The sequence below is a fragment of the Monodon monoceros genome, unplaced genomic scaffold (assembly GCF_005190385.1).
Source record: "Monodon monoceros isolate NGI ecotype Baffin Bay Population unplaced genomic scaffold, NGI_Narwhal_1 Super_Scaffold_20, whole genome shotgun sequence".
Taxonomy (NCBI): Eukaryota; Metazoa; Chordata; class Mammalia; order Artiodactyla; family Monodontidae; genus Monodon; species Monodon monoceros.
Window position 1 is genome coordinate 31,589,462 of NW_021703777.1, and position 22,940 is coordinate 31,612,401.

The window sequence follows — 22,940 nt, forward strand, 5'->3', positions numbered from 1 at the left end:
TTCCGCTACCGCCATATCCATGCAGGTAGGGACCACATCTTATTTTCTTTTTTGGCTCATTATTGACTCCCAAGGACCTAGGCCAGTGCCTGATACCTAAATATTGATTGAATTTCCAAGTTGATAGTATTAAAGATTTCAGTTCATGGAGTTTTGCCATATAGGATTTTAAATATAAATATTTATAAATATATTAGTTAAACTGCCAGTTACGCTGTTTTTTCCAAGTGCATGAAAATAATTTTTTTTCTTTTTTATTGGGGTATAGTTGCTTCGCAATGTTGTGTCAGTTCCTGCTGTACAACAAAGTGAATCAGCTATATGTATACATATATCCCCTCCCTCTTGGACCTCTCTCCCCCCTCCATCCCGCCCATCTAAGTCACCACAGAGCACTGAGCTGAGCTCCCTGTGCTATACAGCAGGTTCCCACTAGCTATCTGTTTTATACATGATAGTGTATATGTTATCAATCCCAATCTCCCAGTTCATCCCACACACCCGTTCCCCACCTCCATGTCCACACATCCCTTCTCTACGTCTGCATCTCTATTCCTGCCATGCAGATAGGTTCATCTGTACCATTTTTCTAGACTCCACATACATGTGTTGATATACGATATTTGTTTTTCACTTTCTTACTTACTTCACTCTGTATGATAGACTCTAGGTCCATCCATGTCTCTGCAAATGACCCAATTTCATTCCTTTTTATGGCTGAGTAATATTCCATTGTATATATGTACCACATCTTCTTTATCCATTCATCTGTTGATGGGCATTTAGGTTGCTTCCATGTCCTGGCTATTGTAAATAGTGCTGCAATGAACATTGGGGTGCATACATGTAAAAGAATGAAATATTTTAATAATATACATTTATATTATTAATTATTAAAAACAATAATTATAGAATAATAATATAGCAAAGTATTCTTAGATTATTTTATAATAAACTCTTATTTTAGAATCATTTTAGATTTACAGAATTACTATAGAGATAGTATACAGATTCCTATATACACCATGTCCAGTTTCCCACATTATTAACGTATTACATTAGTATGGTACATTTGTCACAGTTCATGAACCAGTATTTATACATTACTAGATAACATATGTTCAGATTGCCTCAGTTTTCTCCTAATGACCTTTTTCTATACCAGGATTATATATGCAGGAATAAATCCTGGTTATCATGTGTGCTCTTAGCTTTAACAGTTTCTCGGACTCCTCATTTTTAATGACAGTTGATAGTTTTGAGGATTGCTGGTCAGGTGTTTTGTAGAATGTCCCTCAGTTGGGATTTGGCTGATTCTTTTCTCATGGTTAGGCTGGGTAATGTGTTTTGGGGAGAAAGGAACAGAGGTAAAGTGCCATTCTTAATCGTATATCAAGAGTAAATGCTATCAATATGCCTTACCACTGTTGATGTTAACCTTGATCACCTGGCTTAAGACAGTGTTTGTCAAGTTTGTACCTTGTAAAGTTACTTTTCCTCTCCTCCCTTTGCATATTGTACTTTTTAGAAGGAAGTCATTATGTGAAGTGCACACTTAATGTGTGGGGAATTATGTTCTACCTCCGTAACAGTGGAGTGTGTACATAAATTTTTTGGAATTCTTCTGCAAGGGAGATTTGCCTCTTCTCTCCCATTTATTCATTTATTCAATCATTTATTTATATCAGCATTGACTCATGGTTATTTATTTTATACTTTGCATTATAATCCAGTATTACTTTATTTTATTGCTCAAATTGTTCCAGCTTTGGCCACTGGAAGCTCTTTCAGTTGGTTCCTATATTCTTTTGAGCTTTTGTTGTTGTTCTGTTATGGTGTTTTTTTTTAAAGCATGTTCTTACTTTCCAGCACTACAAGATACTCCAGGCTTATCTTGTATGTAATCCTGCCTCAGTCCTAGAATCAGCCATTTCTCCAAGGAGCACTGGTTCCCTTTATTGGAGAATGGTATTAGAAACCAAGATCTGGGCACTATGTGTGCTCATTGTTGCTGGAGTTGCTTCTAGGAAATATACGCTAACTCATGTATATACACATATCTATAAATATTTCTGTGTGTAACTATATTATTAAGCTGTCTTCTTAGATTATTTCCTCTGAGCTTTTTCCCATTGAAAAAATTACCTGAGAATATTGAGGGGTTTATTTTATATGGTTTTGGGAATTAATACAGAATTTTAAAGTAACTCTCCAGTTCTCTTGGTTGGCTTCATTGCTGATGTTCTGGACCTTAGCTAGCCATTTGTGAAGAACGAGGCCACAGTACCCTGAATAATTTAGAGTTTATTTACAGCTAGTTTTATTTTCGGGGAGTAATTTAGTTTTGAGAGTCTTATCATTTTACTTCTCATTAGTTTCTCTGTAACACAATCTGAATGGGGAAAATAAAAAGACTTCTCCAAACTGTTAATTTTGTCACTTAGTTAGAAGGTGGTATAATGGTGAGGATGAGAATAGTTGAATATCTCTTGATTTTTAAATTGTTTCTCATTACTGCATATAATTGAGAATTAACCTTTTTTTGTCAAAGCTTTCTACTTTTGAATTATCTAGGCTGATGTGTTTATCTTAATGAGCAACGTGAACTTAATTTATCACTGTCTAAAAGGATTTAGGAGTATCTAACAAAATAGCTTTTACAGATACCAGATAGTTGTTGACATAAAGACAGCAGTATAATGTAGATGATTCTTTATCTTACTCTTGAGAAAATGTAATGTACTTTGAACATATTGTGTGGTAAACCATTTTCAGTTTAGTATCATTTGCATTGACAATAGGGAAAAGGATCTTTCCTCCATGTTAAGGAAACTACCATCATAAAAAAAACCCACTATTTTAAATTGTTTTGACCAAAACAGAAAACTAATGTATTTTGGATACTATTTTTCACTCAGCATATATAGTTATTTAATGTAGTCACTATGTATTTTAACTCTAAATTTTTTACTGTAAACAAGTCAGTTCAACTTGAAAATTAATATTGAATTATGAATCAAATCAAAACAAATCTTACCATTCTCTTCCTGTTTATCTATGAGCAAGAAAAGATAGACATATTTGAGTGAAAGAAATAGAGCCATTTTCTTTAATCTCTAACCAGTCTCTGAAATCAGTGATATACCCAGTCTAGAGAAGCTAAGCAAGTTCAGACCAAAGCAAGCCCAAGTTTTGCTACTTTTTGCCCTCAGTTTTCTGTATTTACCTCCCTAGCATTGTCCTTGAGTTCCAGTCAGAGCTCCTTACTCCCATACATCAAAGTTATTTATAGTACTTCTCCAACTTTTTTACTGAAGTACCCCTAGAAAGAATAACTCTTCAGATATTCCTTTGGAGATTCATATTTCATCATAAAAATTCAAGAAATTTCTTAGAAGGCTTATGTGTATTTTATTCAAGTGAATTTTGTTTTAGATTCCATAACAGCATACTTATTTTCATTTAGAAAAAGTGTAAATTCTCATTCCACTATGATGTGCTCTGTTTATCCTGTTTGTATCTGCCCTCCTGTGCCTTGAGCATACCATTTCAGATCCCCTGTGGTATGTGAGTACCTTAATTTGAAATGTGCTCATGTTATAATTTCTATTCAACATTCATCCTTTAGTATTATAATTCTGAATCTTTAACTCATGGAGATTGTAAATGCAGTCTTTTCTTTTCTGGTATCCATGGAGTATTTTGTTTCTTCTTACCTTATAGGATCCTGGCAAGTCTCTTACCTCCTGCCCTCTCTTTCCTGGGTCCTTGGAAAGACCTTAAATGCACTTAACAGTTGTAGGATATAAAATTCTCCCTCATTAAATTCTGGTTAAAGTTCTTATATAGTTTCCCTCTATAAACTGAATAGATCTAGTCTATTCAGTTTATAGAAAACAAAATGTGATTTTGATAATAAATCAAAAACAACTCCAAAAAGTTGGATGAATTATAAACTTCAGGTAATATTAGTTATACTTTTTTTTTTACAAATGTTAATTAGTAATTCACTTTATTGGTCATTGGTTCTTACACTCATTAGTTAATGAATACCCCTGGCTGATTTATGGAAATAGAGCCCCAGAGATGACTTAAGGCATATTTGGCCTCAAGTATAAACCAGTCTGTGAAGCCTCAACATTGATGGCAGTTTTGTAATAATGATTTATCATTTTATTTTGAAGACAAATTTAAAGATAACTTTAAATTCGTGTAAAGATCAGAACACATATATCTTAAACAGCACATTCTGCAAGTCATTAACTTTTTGTTTTGGTTTCCCATAATTATAAGTTTTTCTTTTCTTCCAGTTTTATTGAGATATGATTGACATATAGCACATATAAATTTAAGGTGTACAGCATAATGATTTGATTTGCATACGTCATGAAGTGATTATCACAGTAAGTTCAGTGAGTAAATCATTAACTTTAAATCTTGTTGTCATTCCCTATGTGTGTCCATTATTAAAGTTATGAACAAATGAACTTTTAAAAAATGTGAAGGTAAGAGCATTTAAATAATATGAATAAAACACAGACTTAGTACCTGACTCCGTAATTCTCAGAAACTTGATTCCCTGTTTCCCAATCTGCTTGGAGTTATTTGGTCTTTTTTTTTTTTTTAATACTTATCGGTTTATTATATAGTAAAGGATATGATAAAGGATACAGGATAGATAGCCAGATGGAAAGGACATTGGGCAAGATCTGGAAGCGTTCTGAGTACAGGAGCTTCTGTCTCTGTGAGTTGGGGTGTTCCATGATCCCAGGACATGGATGTGTTCACCACAGAATTTCTCCAAACCCCATAGTTCGGGGATTTTTGTGAAGGCTTCCTCACTGACGCATTATCAGTTATTAACTCCTCTAGCCCCTTTCACCTCTGAAAGTTCCAAACTTCTAATCATGGCTTGGTCTTCCTGGCGACCAGCCCCATTCTAAAGTTATCATTTGGTCTTTTCTTGAGCTGCATGATAGTGATATATTTTGCTAATTGGCGCTACTGATGAATACAGGGGAGCAGACGATAACTCCTATTTCACAAGAAAGTGGAAGACAGCAAAAATGAACTGTCTTAACTTTCTTCTGTTTTCCATTCCATTCCTCACTATTTCCATGGGTTCCTTCCTTCTTTCACTCTTCCTTCTATCTAAGGAAGAGATTTCCTCCTTCTATCTAAGGGTGATTCCTCTACCTTTGCTCAGCATTCCTTACTGTTCTTTAAAAACTTTTATTTTGATCTAATTTTAGACTTGCAGAAATGGTACAGAGAGTTGCTTTATATTCCTTACCCTACTTCCCATAATGCTAACGTCTTACATAACCATAGTATAATTATCAAGAATAAGAAATTAGGGGCTTCCCTGGTGGTGCAGTGGTTAAGAATCCGCCTGCCAACGCAGGGGACACGGGTTCGAGCCCTGGTCTGGGAAGGTCCCACATACAGAGCAATGAAGCCCGTGCGCCACAACTACTGAGCCTGCGCACCACAACTACTAAAGCCCGCGCGCCTGAAGCCCATGCTGCACAACAAGAGAAGCCACCACGATGAAGAGTAGCCCCTGCTCACTGCAACTAGAGAAAGCCTGTGTGCACCAACAAAGACCCAACGCAGCCAAAAGTAAAAAAAAATAAATAAATTTATATTAAAAAAAAGAATAGAAAATTAACATTGGTATAATATTATTAACTGAACTACAGACCTTATTGGAATTTCACCAAATTTTCAACTAACTGTCCTTTTTCTGCTGCAGGATTCTGACTAGGAACCCATATTGAGTTTGGTTATTTCTCCATAGTCTCTTTCAATCTGTACGTTTCTCACACTTTCCTGGTCTTCATGACCATGACACTTTGAAGAGAACTGGTCAGTTATTTTGTAGAATGTTCCTCAGTTTGGGTTTGTCCAGTGTTTTCTCATGATTGGACTGAGTTAATGCATTTGGGGGAAGAATACCACAAAAAATAATGTTGTCCTTTTCAGTGCAATGTATCAGGGATTATGCTCTTGATATGTCTTACTACTGGTGATTAATTAATCACTTAGTTAAGTTAGATCTGCTGAGTTTCTTCACTGTGAACTGTGAGTTTCTCCACTTAACTGTCTTTCTTTTTTCAGTTAAGTACCTTGTGGGAGATATTGGAGATTATGTAAATGCTGTTTCTCATCAAACTTTTGCTCTCTAATTTTAGCATCCATCAGTGAATCTTTCTGCAACACTTATTACTGTGATGTTTGCCTGGTGGAGAGTTCTGGTTTTCTCTTTCTTTTCTGTGTTTATTAATTGAGATTCTTTTGTGAGGAATTGTCACTTTACCCCCATTTACCTATTTATTTCTATCAGTATGGATTCATTAATATTTGTTTTATTCTAGGAGTTTCAATTCAGTACTGTCATTATTTGTTGCTCAAGATGTCTCAGGATTGGCCATTAGGGGCCTTCAGGTTGGGTCCTTTTTTCTTTCGACAAGCCCCTGTCCTCTTTTGAATCTTTTCTTATTTTCTGACACCAGAAAAATGTCCCAGGCTCCTCTTGTATTTCCCTTGCCCCAGTATTAGAATCAACCACTTTTCCTTAAGAGTTGTGGTTCCTTTTATTGGAGAATGGTGTTTAGAGACCAAGATTTGAGCACCAAGTGTACTCATAGTTACTGGGTATCACTGCTTCTAGGTCCTCTCAGTGGACAAAGCTAGGAAACCTATACATACATGCATATGTATGTGTATAACAAATATATATACATGAATACGGACACACACATATTAAAAACCATGTGTTTATACTGATAACTCTGATTCCAGTCCAGTACCACAGGGTTTATTTAGCATTTCTCCTTTCTTTATTAATTTTTTCTCTAGCAGTGAGAAACCAAATTCTCAATATCTACATTCTATTTACATATTTGTTCTGTTCTGTTACATACATAAAGTACTTTAAGAATTACTAACCTATACCCCTGTGAGAAATACTTTTACTAACTATATTAACAGAATTTGTGTATAATTCTTTTTGTCTTTAGCCTCATGGTGTCCAGTCAAGATACTCTTTTCTACTGCTCTTCCTTTCCCTCCCCTTCCCCTCTACTCCCCCTCCCCTTCTTCTCTCTCTCCGCCCCCATCTCCCTTTGCCCCACCTTCCCCTTTCCCCCTTCCCTGCTTCCCCCTTCCCTTTCCTGGGTTATTCATTTCTAATACAGTTGGTTTCATGTGTTAGTGATTTTTTACTGTTTGAATTCCTCTCAAATCCTGGTTGGTTTTATTTTTTTTTTATGAAGGGTATGTGAAAATTTCTATGGTTCTAAGAGTCAGAATTATTTAAAACTATATATTCAGAGAAGTGTCACTCCTTCCGTATTCCTGCTACTTTGTTCCCATTTCCTACTTTTTTTTACACTCTTTTCCCACCTCTCCCTGTAGGTAACCTATCTCTTTAGTTCCTGGTTTATTCTTCTTATATTTCTTTTGTTCCAATGAGCAGAAACATGTATTTTCATGTATCCTCTTTGTTTTTATATGGAGACAGCATACCCATAGGTATTTTTGGACTTTGCTTTTTTCGCTTATCACTATGTCCTGGAAATTACAGTATATCATAGAGATCTTCATTTTTTTCAACAGTTGCACAGTACTTCATTGTCTGGATGTGTCATAGTTTATTCAGCCATTTTCCTATGTAAAGACATTTAGGCTCTTCCCAATATTTTACAATTATGCAGAATGCTGCAATGTGTAAGTATTTTTGTATTAATTGGAGATGTATTCCTGGGATGGATTCTAGACATGGGATTGCTGGTTTCAAAGGTGAGTACATGTGTGATTTTGTTAGGCATTACCAAAGTTCCTTCCAGAATGGATGTACAAATTTGTGTTCCTATCAGCAATGTATATGAGTTCCTGTTTCCTTACATCCTCAGTAACAGAATGTTTTGTTACATTAAAAAAATTTTTTGCTAGTCTAATAGATGAGAAATGGTATCTCAGCATTGTTTTAACTTGCATTTCTCTAATTATGAGTGAATTTGATCATTTTTTATATTTTGGAGACCATTTTAATCTTTTTTTTTGAATCGTCTGTTCATGTCTTTTTCCTGCTTTCTATCTGGTTTTGGTTTTTTCCCCTTTGTTTTTAAGACTTCTTTATATATTAGGGATATTAACCTATTGTGGCATATGTTGTAAATTTTTTTTTTTTTTTTTGGCTGCACCGGGTCTTCATTGCTGCGCACCGGCTTTTTCTAGTTGCGGTGAGCGGGGTCTACTCTTCGTTGCGGTGTGCAGGCTTCTCGTTGCGGTGGCTTCTCTTGTTGCAGGGCATGGGCTTCAGTAGTTGTGGCTCACAGGCTCTAGAGCGCAGGCTCAGTAGTTGTGGCACATGGATTAGTTGCTCTGCGCATGTGGGATCTTCCCAGACCAGAGCTCGAACCCGTGTCCCCTGCTTTGGCAGGCGGATTCTTAACCACTGTGCCACCAGGGAAGCCCCTGTTGTAAATATTTTATCCTAGTTTTTCAGTTGTCTTTTTTCTTTGTTTATAGTGCTTATGTTATACAATTTTTAAAACATCTTTATTTAGTCAAATTAATCAATTTTTAAAATTATCTCTAGATTCTTAGAATTAGAAAGTTTAAAGAACAATTCATCTATGTTTTCTTTTAACAGTTCATCTATGGTTTCATTTTTTACATCTAGATTCCTAATCTATTTGGAGTTTATTCTTGTGTGTGGTTGTCTAATTTTTTATTTTTCCAAATGGCTACCTAGTTTTCCTGGCATCATTTACTGAGAAGCCCATCTTTAATTAAGCAATTTGAGATGTCACCTTTGTTATATATTAAATGTTTGTATATATTTGGTCTAACTTTAGACTTTTTATTCTGGTCTCTTTGTTTATTCATGTGCTAGTACCATAGTGCTTTAAGTATAGATACTTTATGGTATGTTTTAACATCTGACAAAGTTAGTCCCCTTGTGAGTTTCCTTTTTCAGTGTTTTCCTGACTACTCTTGCATGTTTGATTTTTCCATATCAACTTTAGTATAACTTATCTAACTGTATGATTTAGCTTGTTATATTTTTCTCTATTGCACTGAATTTGTAAATTAACTAAGGGAGAAATGACTTCTTTATAATGTCATCATAGCCGAGAACAGGATGTCTGTTCATTTGCTCAGTCTTTAGTGTCTCTCAGTTGTGTGTAAACATTTTTCTCATATAGGTTTTATACATTGTTTAATTTATTCCTAAGTATTTAATCTTCTTTGTTGTAATTGTAAACGGGATTTTTCTCTGCCTTTATGTCCACTGATTATTGTTTTTCAATAACAGTTCAAAAATTGTTGAGTTTTTTTTAATTGAAATATAGTTGATTTACAATGTTCTGTTAGTTTCAGGTGTACAGCAAAGTGATTCATATATATATATAATATATATATATTCTTTTTCAGATTCTTTCCCCTTATAGGTTATTACAAAATATTGAGTATAGTTACCTGTGCTATACAGTGGGTCCTTGTTGGTTATCTATTTTGTGTATAGTAGTGTGTATATGTTAATCCCAAACTCCTTTTGTATGTTAATTTTTTATCCTACTTTTTCACTGAATTCTTTTAATTTTTAGTTAGTTTTACCATTGAGTCTTTGGAGTTTCTCAGGTGTACTATCATATCATCTGCAAAAAGAAATAGTTTTACTTCTTTACCTATTATTCTTCTAATTGGTTTGTCTACTTGGATTGGCTAATACCTCTAGTTCAGTGTTGAATAGTAGCAGAAATGGTGGGTTCCTTTGCATTGTTCCTGTTCGTAGTGGAAATGCCTCTGTTATTTCTTTATTAAATAAAATAATGGTTGTAGGATTAAAGCGTGTATCATGTTGAAGACATCTCCCTTAATTCCTTTTTCCTTGAGTATTGAATTATGAATGGGTATTGAATTCTGTCAATAGATTTCTCAACATCTACATAGAAAACCATGTTTTTTTCCCCTTAGATTTATGAATATATTATATATTAATAGCTTTCTTAATTGAACAGCCTTGTATTCCTGGAATAAATCCCACTTGTTCATGTTGTATTATTTTCTTAATGGGGTATTGGATTTGATTTGTGAACAATAAAATTGTTCCCTCCATTGTATTTCATGAGTAAAACTTTGCTTCTGTACATTATAGTACCTGATATGGTGTTTTGTACTTATTTATCTGTCTCCTTGATTAGATTCCGAATACAGTCGCCCTCGCTATATATGGGGTATGGGTTCTAGTACACCCACAGATAACAAAATCTGCAGATGCTCAAGTCCCTTATAAAATGGTGTAGTACTTGCATATACCCTATGCACATCCTCCCATATACTTTAAATCCTCTCTACATTACTTATAATATATAATATAATGTAAGTGTTATATAAATAGTTACTGATGCATGGCAAATTCAAGTTTTGCTTTTTGGAACTTTCTGGAATTCTTTTTTCAAATATTTTTGATCTTTGTTTGAACCTGCAGATATGGAGGGCATTATGCTCTTATAACCTGAATTAGATTTTACTTTTCTTCACATGTAGTTGGCATTCTCTAAATGTTGTTGAATAAGTTAGAAGCAGAAATAGCACATTAAAGTTTTATTGAATGAAATCTGAGTATAGTGTTTGACTTTGACAATGAGCAGTCACATCTGTTATCGGTACTAAAGAGCACTGGTCAGAGAGTTGGAAGATGTCTGAGTTCTGTTCTGAAACTTTGATTTTATATAGGCCATGAATAACTAATATTTTGGCTTTATCTTTGGATATTTTGACATTTTTGATCTCAGTTTTTTCATCTAGCAAATCAAGTTGACACTCTGATCTTTTAAATTGTTTCATATCTAAAATGATTTTATGAAATTATTTTTTAGTCACTGAGGTATGTGTTTTTACATTTTGCATAGAAACTTTTCCTGAATTTTTGTCTGTTTTTAGAATTGTTTATCTGTTATAATCAATAGATACTCATGTGGTTATAGATAGTTTTGCAAAACAAATTCTGACTGCAAATAAATGATTTATGTTGTGGAATATTTGTAAGAATATCGGTAAGGTGATATAGCTCTTTTAACTAAATTATTTAATGTGTGCTTAACACATTTTACTTTTAGGTATGTCTGACTGCAGCAATGATACTACAACTCTTGGTACATCTAAACCAGCCACAGAAGAAGTCAAGTCTAATTCTGAGGTGAATGGGTGGTATTTATATTGTTTTCTTAAAGTCAACCCATAGCGATCAAATTTAGACTGTCCAAATTAACTTAGTTTGTCTAAATATGTGCCATTCTAAATAAACTCTTCTACACACATAGACACAGGAAAGGGGTGGGAGGAGAGAGAGCTATTTCTTCATAATTGGAAGTAAGTTAATATTTGCCTTTGGGCATATGAAATTTTAGAGTATACCTGTCCCATAAAAATCAACATAAAAGTCTGGTCGAACTATAGTTTTAAGTTTAAATATGAAATGAAGTTTCTGTTGAAATAACAGTGGTAATTGGTTCACATTTGCATTCACCTAGTCCCATATTCTCTCTCTAGTTAATTATGCATCAGAATCCAAATGTAGTGTTTAAAAAAAATACTGAGTTCTGGACTTTACTTCAGACTCACGAAATCTGAGTCTGTAGTGATAGACACCAGGCTGTGTGTGTGTGTGTGTGTGTGTGTTCTTTTTGGAAATTCTACAGGTGATTCTAATATATACCACCTAAGAACCACTGTTCTAGCTCATTAGAGTAGAAAGATGTTAAGAAGTTAATTTTATATTGAATTCAAGTCATCAGATGCTTTTTTGAACACCTAATCCTAGTAACATCTCTCAAATTTATAGTGCTTAAAGATTTACAGAGTAGCACTTTCATAATTGTCCCGCCTTGATCCTTAGACTGATTTGATACAATTCAGTTAGACAAGTAGAACAACCATTATCTCCCCCATTTATTTGTTGATCATATTTACCTTTCACAGAGGTAGTGCCTGAGTTAGAGTAGCCAGCAAGGCTGGAACACAACATGGGTTCTTCCAGCTGTAGTTGCAGTGTTTCTGAACCAGTTTGCCGTCTGTGTATGTGGCATAGTGCTAGCCACAGTGTTTCATCATCACTCCAAGATGCTGAGTCTGTGTGACAGACTTTAATGTAGGGTTTAGAGCTGGATAATTTATTTTTCGCCCAAAAGTCAAAGATGAGTTCTGGTTGGCAAAATATGTATTATCTGTGAAGGATTCAGGATTCTTTGTGATTTAAAATAGTTTGGCTGGGACTTCCCTGGTGGTGCAGTAGTTAAGAATCTGCCTGCCAATATAGGGGACACGGGTTTGATCCCTGGTCCGGGAAGATCCCACATACCACAGAGCAACTAAGCCCGTGTGCCACAACTACTGAGCCTGTGCTCTAGAGCCCGCAAGCTGCAACTACTGAGCCCGCATGCCACAACCACTGAAGCCCGTGTGCCTAGAGCCCGTGCTCCGCAACAAGAGAAGCCACCGCAATGAGAAGCCCACGCACCGCAACAAAGAGTAGGCCCCGCTCACTGCAACTAGAGAAAGCCCGTGCACAGCAACAAAGACCCAACGCAGCCAAAAATAAATAAATAAATCAATAAATCAAAAAAATAAAAATAAAATAGTTTGGCTGTTTACCATTTGTCAAAGCAGTGTTGTAGTTATATTTAGTTCTGAGAACCTAGGGAATTATGTATACCGTATTTGTCTTAACTCATGGATTTGATTTTTTATGATCAGATCTCTGAATCTATACTGTTGAGAGATGGTCAGAGGAAGTTTAATGCTTGTGAACTACAGGAAGGATTGGCAGCCCTGTCAGTGATGGGACTCATCATAATAAATGAAAGTATTCCCTTTGTGGTTTACCACTGTGAGTTTCTTCTATGTGAATGTCACACCAATAGATGCTAAACTAGAAATCTGCTCAGGAGAGTTAAGGCTGGATGACAGTGATCTGAAGGAATCCACTGCCAAATAATTGTTCAAATTTGTCTGTAAATTAACATTATAATTCATATTAGGCATTCCCTGTGTTTTTAGCCATGCCCAAATGTGCAGCATCCACAGGGAATATTGTAATTAAAAAAAAAAAAGGGCCAGGTGTATGAGTATAATCTGAATTTTTACCCAAATTTAAAAGCGTTGTATGATTTTGCAGTTAACCAAAGTAGGATTTAGGAATATTCTGTAACTTTAAAATTCCCCATTTATCAGTATTATCATTCTACTAACTTAAATCTTCTTTTTTCAATATCCTTGATGAAAACATTTTGGGGTCAGATTTGCTTATAAGAGTTCTTCTTTTAGTATATGTGTATATATATTTATATTTTTAAATTTTTTGTCTGCGTTGGGTCTTCATTGCTGCGTGCAGGCTTTCTCTAGTTGCTGCAAGTGGGGACTACTCTTTGTTGTGGTGCGTGGGCTTCTCTCATTTGCGGTGGCTTCTCTCGTTGCGGAGCACGGGCTCCAGGTGTGTGGGCTTCAGTAGTTGTGGCACGTGGGCTCAGTAGTTGTGGCTCCCAGGCTCTAGAGCACAGGCTCAGTAGTTGTGGCGTGTGGGCTTAGTTGCCCCGCGGCATGTGGGATCTTCCCGGACCAGGGATCAAACCTGTGTCCCATGTATTGGCAGGCAGATTCTTAACCACTGTGCCACCAGGGAAGTCCCTTCTTTTAATCTATTATAACTCTCTATATATTATGGTCATTAACTCTTAATTAAATGTTCTATACATTGGACTTTTCAGTAATTCAGGCTAATCCTGGCAGAGGTTGGCACATCACTGATGGTCAGTTTGAAGAATGAATTAATCCTCACACCACTAGTATAAATGATATATGGATACTGGTTTCTTAGGAATAGAATATGATGACCTGGATGATAGTTTTTATTTCTTTAAGAGCAAAACAAAACAACAACAACAAAAACTCCAGCATTTTGAACTGAGCCAAAAACAGTATCAACCCTGAACAAGAAGGGACTTAAGGTTCATTTTAGGTTCTGTCAGGTGAATTGCCTTTGTGCAGGATCACTCAGCTAGTTAATTGCAGAATCCAGGTGATTTCCTCTCAATCAAATGATGTTTTCATTAGGATATCCATCCTATCAGTGACTATAAAAACGCTTTCTTCTTCTCATTTTTTTTTATGACATCAGTTGTTTGGGTTTTTTTTTTCTTTTTGAATTAAAAAAGAAGAAAACGTGAGCTTGGCTTGCTTTGTACTCTATTCCAGTCTGATTAGAGCAGAAAAAGGTGGATTTTGTTTTTGTATTTTTAATATTCAAACTTTACACCCTGAAATGTGTTTAAAATCTGCAGCTTCTATATCTGTAGAAGAAACAATAGCCAAATAGGCACCATTCACTGAGAGCCTGTTAGGTGCCAGGCACCATACTGGGTTTTATGAGATATATTATCTCATTTAATACTATAATAACCTGCTTGCAGTTGAGGTTTTCTCCTTCATTCTATAGATTAGGCAACAGAGACCTGGAAGGGTTAACATGGCTGATGAGGAAAAGAGCTATGATTTGAACCCAAAGAAAAGTGGGAAAGATGAGTAAATGTAAGAAACTTAATAGGAAAAAATTATGTAAAGATGGATGCAAGGAAGTTGGGAAAACAAGTGTATTTTTAACAACAATAAAAAAGGAAAGAAAGCAAAGTAGTTGTGTTAGGTATTTATTAGTGTATCGTAGGATTATTGCATGAATTCTCCTTTTCTGTCTGCCCTTTGATACAGTAACACTAATACATATACTTACTTCTAATATCCAAGAAAAAATATACAAATATTTCCATTCTTCTTTTATGTAAGTAACCCAGAGGTCTAAAAGTGAATTGGTTTAGATCCTGCACTCAAGCTGCATGTTGATTATTAGAGGAAATTTTAAAATAAATAAAATGTAGAATAATAATGCCTTTAGAGTGGTACCGATGAAGAACTGTGGCAGTTCAGAGGAGTATCAGCCAGGAATATCAGTAAAGGTGGTGTTTAAACTGTTTCTTACAGTGTGGGTAGAATTTGAGTATGTGGATTATGATGGTCACAGCTTGGGCTGAGTCGAAGAGAAAGGAAATTGAGAGATGTGTATAGGGAAGTGTGAGTAATTAAGTTTGATTTAATAGGGTATCTGAAGAAGCATAATAAGTGGGAAGAACATAGTTCAGGTCATGGAAGGATTGTGAGTGTCCGGAGGAGTTGGCTTTTATGTTGTAAACATATTGGGGAGGGAGACAGACATGTTAAATATATACATAACATATGCATAAATTATTTTATAATATAATGTAAAGTAGTCTTTACTGCTGTAAAGCAGGATAAGGGGCTAAAGAGTGATGAAGTGTGCTAATTTACATCAGTTGGTCAGGGAAGGCCCTTTCTGTTTGAGCAGAAACCTAAATGAAATGAGGAAGGGTCATGTAAAAATCTGGGAGTGAGAACCTTCCAGAGAGAGCAGAGTCAAGGGCAAAAATAAGATTGGTATGTTTGAGGAATAGCAGTGAGAACTCTGGCTGGAACTGAGGGTCAGTGAGGGAAGAGTGGGAGGAAATGTGGTTCAAGTGGTAGCTAGTGGCTAAGATTGGCTTGACCCAGAAATGAGAATGACAGGCAGAAGGTGAGAAACTTGGGAGACCTGAAATGCAGTATTCGAGTAGCAAGCGGTTGAAAATATAAGACAAATAGGTGTTGATACTAGTAGATTAAAACATCAGTTAAGAAAAATTTGCAACGTATGAAATAAAGGTGAAGTGGTAAATGAATTACCATATATTAATCATCCAGATTCAGTAATTATTTGGACTTGACCACATTGCTTTATCCATCCTTATGTAGGATCATCTTCCTTTTAAAATCATGAAATTGCCAAGAAGGAAAAAAAAGAACTTGGCCAAAGATGATAACATTTGTAACCATATTTCAGCTCTGTCTTGATATTGTTCTGTTTTAGAGAAATGTATTTAGGGTACCCATAGTGACATTTAGGAGGAGTAGCTATGCTGGTAAATGCTAGTGTTGATGGGACCACTCCAATATTTGTCCTTAGCCGAAATCAGTGTGCTATAATTATAACATCTTTATAACGTTTTCAGTTTGCCAAGCAATTTCATATTTGATTCTTATAATAGCTGTATGATATATAGGTGAAGTTAAGAATCTCATTTTATAAATGAGGACATTGAAACTTAGGGAAGTACAGTGACTTCTGTAAACTTATAAAAAAGTGGCAGAGCTGGTCCTTAAATCTGTGTCTCCTGACGCCTTGGTTAGTTATCTTGAGACCTCACGGGTAGGCTTATTCACCTAATACTTTTGAACCATGTTAAATTAACTTTGCTATAAATACATTAACCAGTTTTTAAAGGTCATATTTTTACTGATATAGGGGGAAATTTCAAAGACTGAATTATGAGTTTAATAGAATTGCTTTCTTTTTTTGTAGGCAAGCAAAAATCTAAATAATTTCATCTGACACAGAAGGCATTTGTGCTTTTTGGTTTTAGAACAAAATATGGTCTCTGTTGACATACATAATTAGTTCGCTAAGCACTGCGACCTTCATTGTCTGAAACCATAACTAGAACAATTAGAGTTGAATATTTGTAGCTTCCCTTCTTTTCTTTTTTTTTTTCCACACTGTTTATTCACTGCTCTTTTGTCTAGATTTGACTGAAATTAAGAATTCAGTCCTTTAAATTAGAAGAACTACTTGATAGCAGAACAAAATACCTACTGAGCATTAGAAATATTTCATAGTGCTTTTCAATGAATTTTCAAATAACTTTTTTTAAAAAATGGTAGATGTAAGAAACAATTGGAAAAACTTTAAGCTTTTTATTATACTACTTTATTTTTACCAGCTCAGTGGTAAATTGGATTAAAGAACAATGTTAAATATGTGTGTTTTAGAAGATGTGATGCCTTGTATTGTTTCAGAAGTCTGATTAAGGCTAAGACAAGTTCTTTTATATCCTTTCTAGAAAGTTTCTATCTTTTTCTAATAAGCATTTTAGAAATTAGGTTTTACCATTCATAATGTAATATATTGATAACATCAAGAAACTTATTTCCAGTATCCTTCTCTTGCATTATTAAGATAGATTTTTAGTCTTTGGGCGAATTTTTGTTAATGTTGAATCTTTTATTTTTCATTAAGTGTTCACCCATAGATGCTGATTGTCAAATGTAAAGCCTTTTATAATGTTAATGTCAAGGTATATTTTCAGGATTTGAAAAACATAAGTAGTGCCAGGAAAAATTACGTGAGCTTTTTTCTTTTAGCTTTGGTCTTGGGCAGCTACAGGAAAGGCCATAGACTAGGAGTTGAATTTACAGGGAGAAGGGTTACTGTGCACCATGAAGTGAGCAGACATTTAGTTGGCCAGTACGGAGAAAGGGAAGAATATGGTCTGAGAAGTGGCTGGAGAAGTGGGTAGGGGTCCGACTATCAGCAGTGTTATGAGCCATGTTATAGCTATTGCAGTGTTGAGAAAGTTCTCTGGAGTGATGGATAGTGTTAAGTGGTGCACCCAAGGAGGGCATGGGGGAGTTATCCTCCCCCAGTGCAGTTGGTCTTGCTTTGAAATGGGTTACATTTATGACATTAAAGTAAGTTTTGTTTTTAATTGAAGTATAGTTGATTTACAATGTTATGTTAGTTTCTGGTGTACAGCAGAGTGATTCAGTTATACATATAGATACATATTCTTTTTCATATTCTTTTCCATTATGGTTTATTACAGGATATTATATGTAGTTCCCTGTGCTATACCGAGGACCTTGTTGTTTATTTTATATAGTTTGTATCTGTCAATCTCAAACTCCTAATTTATCCCTCCCCCACCCCCTTTCCCCTTTGGTAACCATAAGTTTGTTTTCTATGTCTCTGAGTTTGTTTCCTTTTTGTAAATATGTTCATTTGTGTCATATTTTAGGTTCTGCATATAAGTGATATCTTATGGTAGTTGTGTTTCTCTTTCTGAGTTACATCAGTATGATAATCTCTAGGTCCATCCATGTTGCTGCAAATGGCATTATTTCATTCTTTTTTACAGCTAGTATTCCACTGTGTATATGTACACCACATCTTCTTTATCCATTCATCTGTCGCTGGACATTTAGGTTGTTTCCATGTCCTGGCTATTGTAAATAGTGCTGCTGTGAACATTGGGGTGCATGTATCTTTTCAGATTATAGTTTTCTCTGGATATATACCCAGGAGTGGGGTTGCTGGATCATATGGCAACTCAATTTTTAGTTTTTTAAGGAACCTCCATACTGTTCTCCATAGTGGCTGTATCAATTTACATTCCCACCAACAATGCAGGAGAGTTCCCTTTTCTCCACACGCTCTCCAGCGTTTGTTGTTTGTAGATTTTTTTGATGATGACCATTCTGACTGGTGTGAGGTGGTACCACATTGTAGTTTTGATTTGCATTTCTCTAATGGTTAGTGACGTTGAGCATCTTTTCATGTGCCTGTTGGCCATCTGTATATCTTCTTTGGAGAAATGTGTACTTAGGTCTTCTCCCTGTTTTTTGATTGGGTTGTTTGTTTTTTTTGTTACTGAGTTGTATGAGCTGTTTGTATAATTTGGAAATCAAGCCCTTATTGGTCACTTCATTTTCAGATATTTTCTCCCAGTCTGTAGGTTGTCTTTTCATTTTGTTTATGGCTTCCTTTGCTGTGCAAAAGCTTATAAGTTTGATTAGGTCCCACTCATTTATTTTTGCGCTCGTTTCTATTGCTTTGGGAGACTGAGCTAAGAAACCATTGGTACAATTTATGTCAGAGAATGTTTTGCCTGTGTTCTAATTTTATGGTGTCATGTCTGATATTTAACTCTTTAAGCCATTTTGAGTTTTTTTGTGTATGGTGTGAGGGTGTGTTCTAACTTCATTGATTTACATGAGGCTGTCCAGCTTTCCCAGTACCGTTTGCTGAAGAGACTGTCTTTTCTCCACTGTACATTCTTGCCTCCTTTGTTAAAGCTTAATTGACCATAGGTGTATGGGTTTGTTTCTGGGCTCTCTATTCTGTTTCATTGATCCATGTGTCTGTTTTTGTGCCAATACCACACTGTTTTGATTACTGTGGCTTTATAGTATTGTCTGAAGTCTGGGAGGGTTATGCCTTCAGCGTTGTTCTTTTTCCTTGGGATTGCTTTGGCAATTCTGGTTCTTTTGTGGTCCCATATAAATTTTAGGATTATTTGTTCTACTTCTGTGAAAAATGTCTTGGGTAATTTGATAAAATGAGTAAGTATTAAGACCCATTGGGCCTGCTATTATAAGAAGGAGTTTATAGCATCAGGCTATTTACAGAGTTTTTCAGCCTTGACTCTGTGGCATATTTGGCTATATGATTTTTTATTGTGGGGGATTATCCTGTGCATTGTAGGACCTCTAGCAACATTCCTGGCCTTTACCTTCAAGAAGCCAGTAACACACCATCCCCAGCTATAACAACCAGAAATGTCCCTAGATGTTGTTTGGGGGGATGGGTACTAAAATTGACCCCAATTGCTAGCCAAGGGGTTATCAGGATCAATAATAACATGCATATTTTCTGGCAGCTGATGCCATTTGCAGCATCAGGCTTAGTCCATATCCTGAAGCTCCTGATTCCCAGATGTCCTAGTTTAATTCTGCAACCTCCCACAGCTAGGAGTAGGAAGTTCCTGGTCACAGCTGTCTCTAGGGCTCTGTTATTAGCAAAAGGCAGCAATAATGATATAATTGGAGGCTGTTGCTTCAATCTTGAATTGTTGGAAGTGAAGGGTCAGATTAAGACAAGTAGCACAGTTAGAGTAGCGCAGGTTGATATGGAAACAGAAGGAACAACGGTACAAGTCAACATCAAGAAAGCAGTACGTTTGACTCATAAATATCTGAAGGCATATATATTGGTTGGCATGGCCCATTGATGTATTTCAGTCACCTTTAGGGAGGCAGTATAATGTCGAGGTTAAAAATAAGGTCTCTGAAGCCGGACTGCCAGATTTGAATCCCAGTTCATCACTTGCTAGCTGCATGTCATTAAGCACATTTCTTAATCTTTGTGTTCTCTTACCTGTAAAACAGGAATAACAATGGTATCTAGGTTTGCGAGTTGTGGTGGGTTTGAATGAGTTAATGCATAATTAGAATTAAATCAGTTAGTATGTGAAAAACGTATAGAACAGTGCCTGACACTTGGTATGTACTCATTGTTGGCTCTTACTATTCTGGTAGGGCTCCATTTGCAAGAGGATACATTATTTAAATTCTTTAACCTTCCTAGCCCTCAGTTTTCCCGTCTGTAAAATTGGGAAAATCTTACCGACCTTACAGGGCAGTTGTGAGGGTTAAATGAAATATTTCCTGTAATGTGCTTATTATTAGCACAGTGCCTGGCATGTAGAAGGTAGTTAATTAAGGTCAGCTTTTCGGTTATTATTGGCATATTAGATTAGGGAATCATGAAGGTATCAAACAAGTTCCATAGCTAACTTGTTCACTAACATTCTCAAAAGTTTCTAGACCATTTCATAGTTATCACTTGGTATGCAGAAGCACTCATAAAGATAATGTAAGACCTTTTCACATTTATCCACTTTTTGCAGGTCAGCTGTCAGGCTCTTACGTTGCAAGCAAATGAAACCAACTCCAGCTCACTTACATAGAAAAGACATTTGCTAAGAGGATCTGATGTAGCTTACTGGAAGGTTGGAAAACCAGTATGCATGCTCCATATCTGGGAGTATGCTCCAAATCACGGTTCAGCACGATTTCAGTGAGGGCACTGTCGCTGCCATTGCTTAGCACTGGCCCTAGCACCTCGCACTGCCAGGACTCTGGTGACTAGCTCTGGTGACTGGGTTCTGCCCCTGGTGCTGTGGCCACTGCTGAAGGCATTTGGTCTCACTACAGTTGTGGCTGCCCCAGAGTGAGTTCCTCATCATTCCTCTTTCTTGTTATCGCTAGTTTCTGATTCCAGGTCTGGGGCAAGTGCCTTTGATTTGGCAGAGCCAAGGTCATACGGCAGTGCCCCCAGAGTTTGGGAAACAAATAATTATAATGTAACCTATATACCACTTATTATATGCCAGATACTTTTCTAAGTACTTTATATTTTATTTTATCCTCACAACAACATCGTAAGGTAGGCACAATACTATTATCATTTTACTGATGAGGAAAGAGAATTTTAGGAAGTTTACATAGCTAGTATGTGGAGGAGCCAGGGATTGAACTCAAGTAATCTGGCTCCAGATAGTTGCTTGATTATATGGTGTTTTGAGCTTTTATATAATAAGAAGCAGGCTCTGCCTTTCCCCAGACTTATGTGGAGGCTTTCCCCAACATTGTGGGGGACTGTGGCTGGGCAGCCAGGAGAATGAGATATACACAGTACTTGGCTAAAAGTCTGACTTGGCAAACCAGTCATTGCCTCTATGGCTGCCTTAAAAGATCTAGGATGAGGGACACTGGATCTGAGGAACAGAGGGATTTTTTTTAATGCTCTGCCATTTTTTAGATATTCTCTTAGAGGCGAGTGCTTGTGAATTTTCAGACTCTGGATCAAACGGAATATATGTCTGTAAATGACACTAAGGATTCTGCAGTAATTTTTATAGTGAGAGGGTATTGACCTAATTTATTTTTGTCATGAACACATATTTTGGAAGGTGACAAACTTTATTTGCTACTGGGTTGTAGAGCTGCAAGTCCGCTCTTGTAGGTGGGCAAGGAAGATCATGATCAGGGCCATATGCCTCCCGCCATCAGACTGGTATGGTCTCCCTGAGGGTGGATTTTGGGCTTTCAGGCAAAACAGGTCCTCTGTCCTTAGAGATAGTAGAATGGAATTCACCCTTAAAAAAAATTGACAGTTTATTGAAGTAAATTTTGCATATGATAAAATGCATCCATTTAAAATACGCAGTTTGATGAGTTTTTTTTTAACATCTTTATTGGAGTATAATTGCTTTACAATGGTGTGTTAGTTTCCGCTTTATAACAAAGTGAATCAGTTATACATATACATATGTTCCCATATCTCTTGCCTCTTGGATCTCCCTCCCTCCCACCCTCCCTATCCCACCCCTCTAGGTGGTCACAAAGCACTGAGCTGATCTCCCTGTGCTATGCGGCTGCTTCCCACGAGCTATCTGTTTTACGTTTGGTAGTGTATATATGTCCATGCCTCTCTCTCGGTTTGTCACAGCTTACCCTTCCGCCTCCCCATATCATCAAGTCCATTCTCTAGTAGGTCTGTGTCTTTATTCCTGTCTTACCCCTAGGTTCTTCATGACATTTTTTTTTCTTAGATTCCATATATATGTGTTAGCATACGGTATTTGTCTTTCTCTTTCTGACTTACTTCACTTTGTATGACAGACTCTAGGTCCATCCACCTCATTACAAATAGCTCAGTTTCGTTTCTTTTTATGGCTGAGCAATATTCCATTGTATATATGTGCCACATCTTCTTTATCCATTCATCCAATGATGGACACTTAGGTTGTTTCCATCTCTGGGCTGTTGTAAATAGAGCTGCAATGAACACTTTGGTACATGACTCTTTTTGGTTTTTTTTTTTTTTTTTTTTTTTGCGGTACGCGGCCCTCGCACTGTTGTGGCCTCCCGTTGCGGAGCACAGGCTCCGAACGCACAGGCTCAGCGGCCATGGCTCACGGGCCCAGCCGCTCTGCGGCATGTGGGATCTTCCTGGACCAGGGCACGAACCCGTGTCCCCTGCATCGGCAGGCGGACTCTCAACCACTGCGCCACCAGGGAAGCCCCATGACTTTTTTTGAATTATGGTTTTCTCAGGGTATATGCCTAGTAGTGGGATTGTTGGGTCATATAGTAGTTCTATTTGTAGTGTTTTAAGGAACCTCCATACTGTTCTCCATAGTGGT

At 36.4% G+C, this 22,940-nt stretch overlaps 1 protein-coding gene across 7 annotated transcripts in view; it reads left to right on the forward strand.

The window, feature by feature from the left end:
• The window catches only part of ARFIP1 (ADP ribosylation factor interacting protein 1), a 128,175-nt gene that overhangs the window by 6,967 nt on the left and 98,268 nt on the right, over positions 1-22,940 (forward strand). For 2 of the 7 annotated variants that reach the window (XM_029235337.1, XM_029235338.1), the window contains exon 2: positions 11,133-11,212. The exons of the other annotated variants lie outside the window; for them this stretch is intronic. In XM_029235337.1, the coding sequence (XP_029091170.1) occupies positions 11,135-11,212 (78 nt within the window). In that variant the 5' untranslated portion in view covers positions 11,133-11,134. The remainder of the gene's footprint in view (positions 1-11,132; positions 11,213-22,940) is intronic. 7 annotated transcript variants of the gene reach the window in all.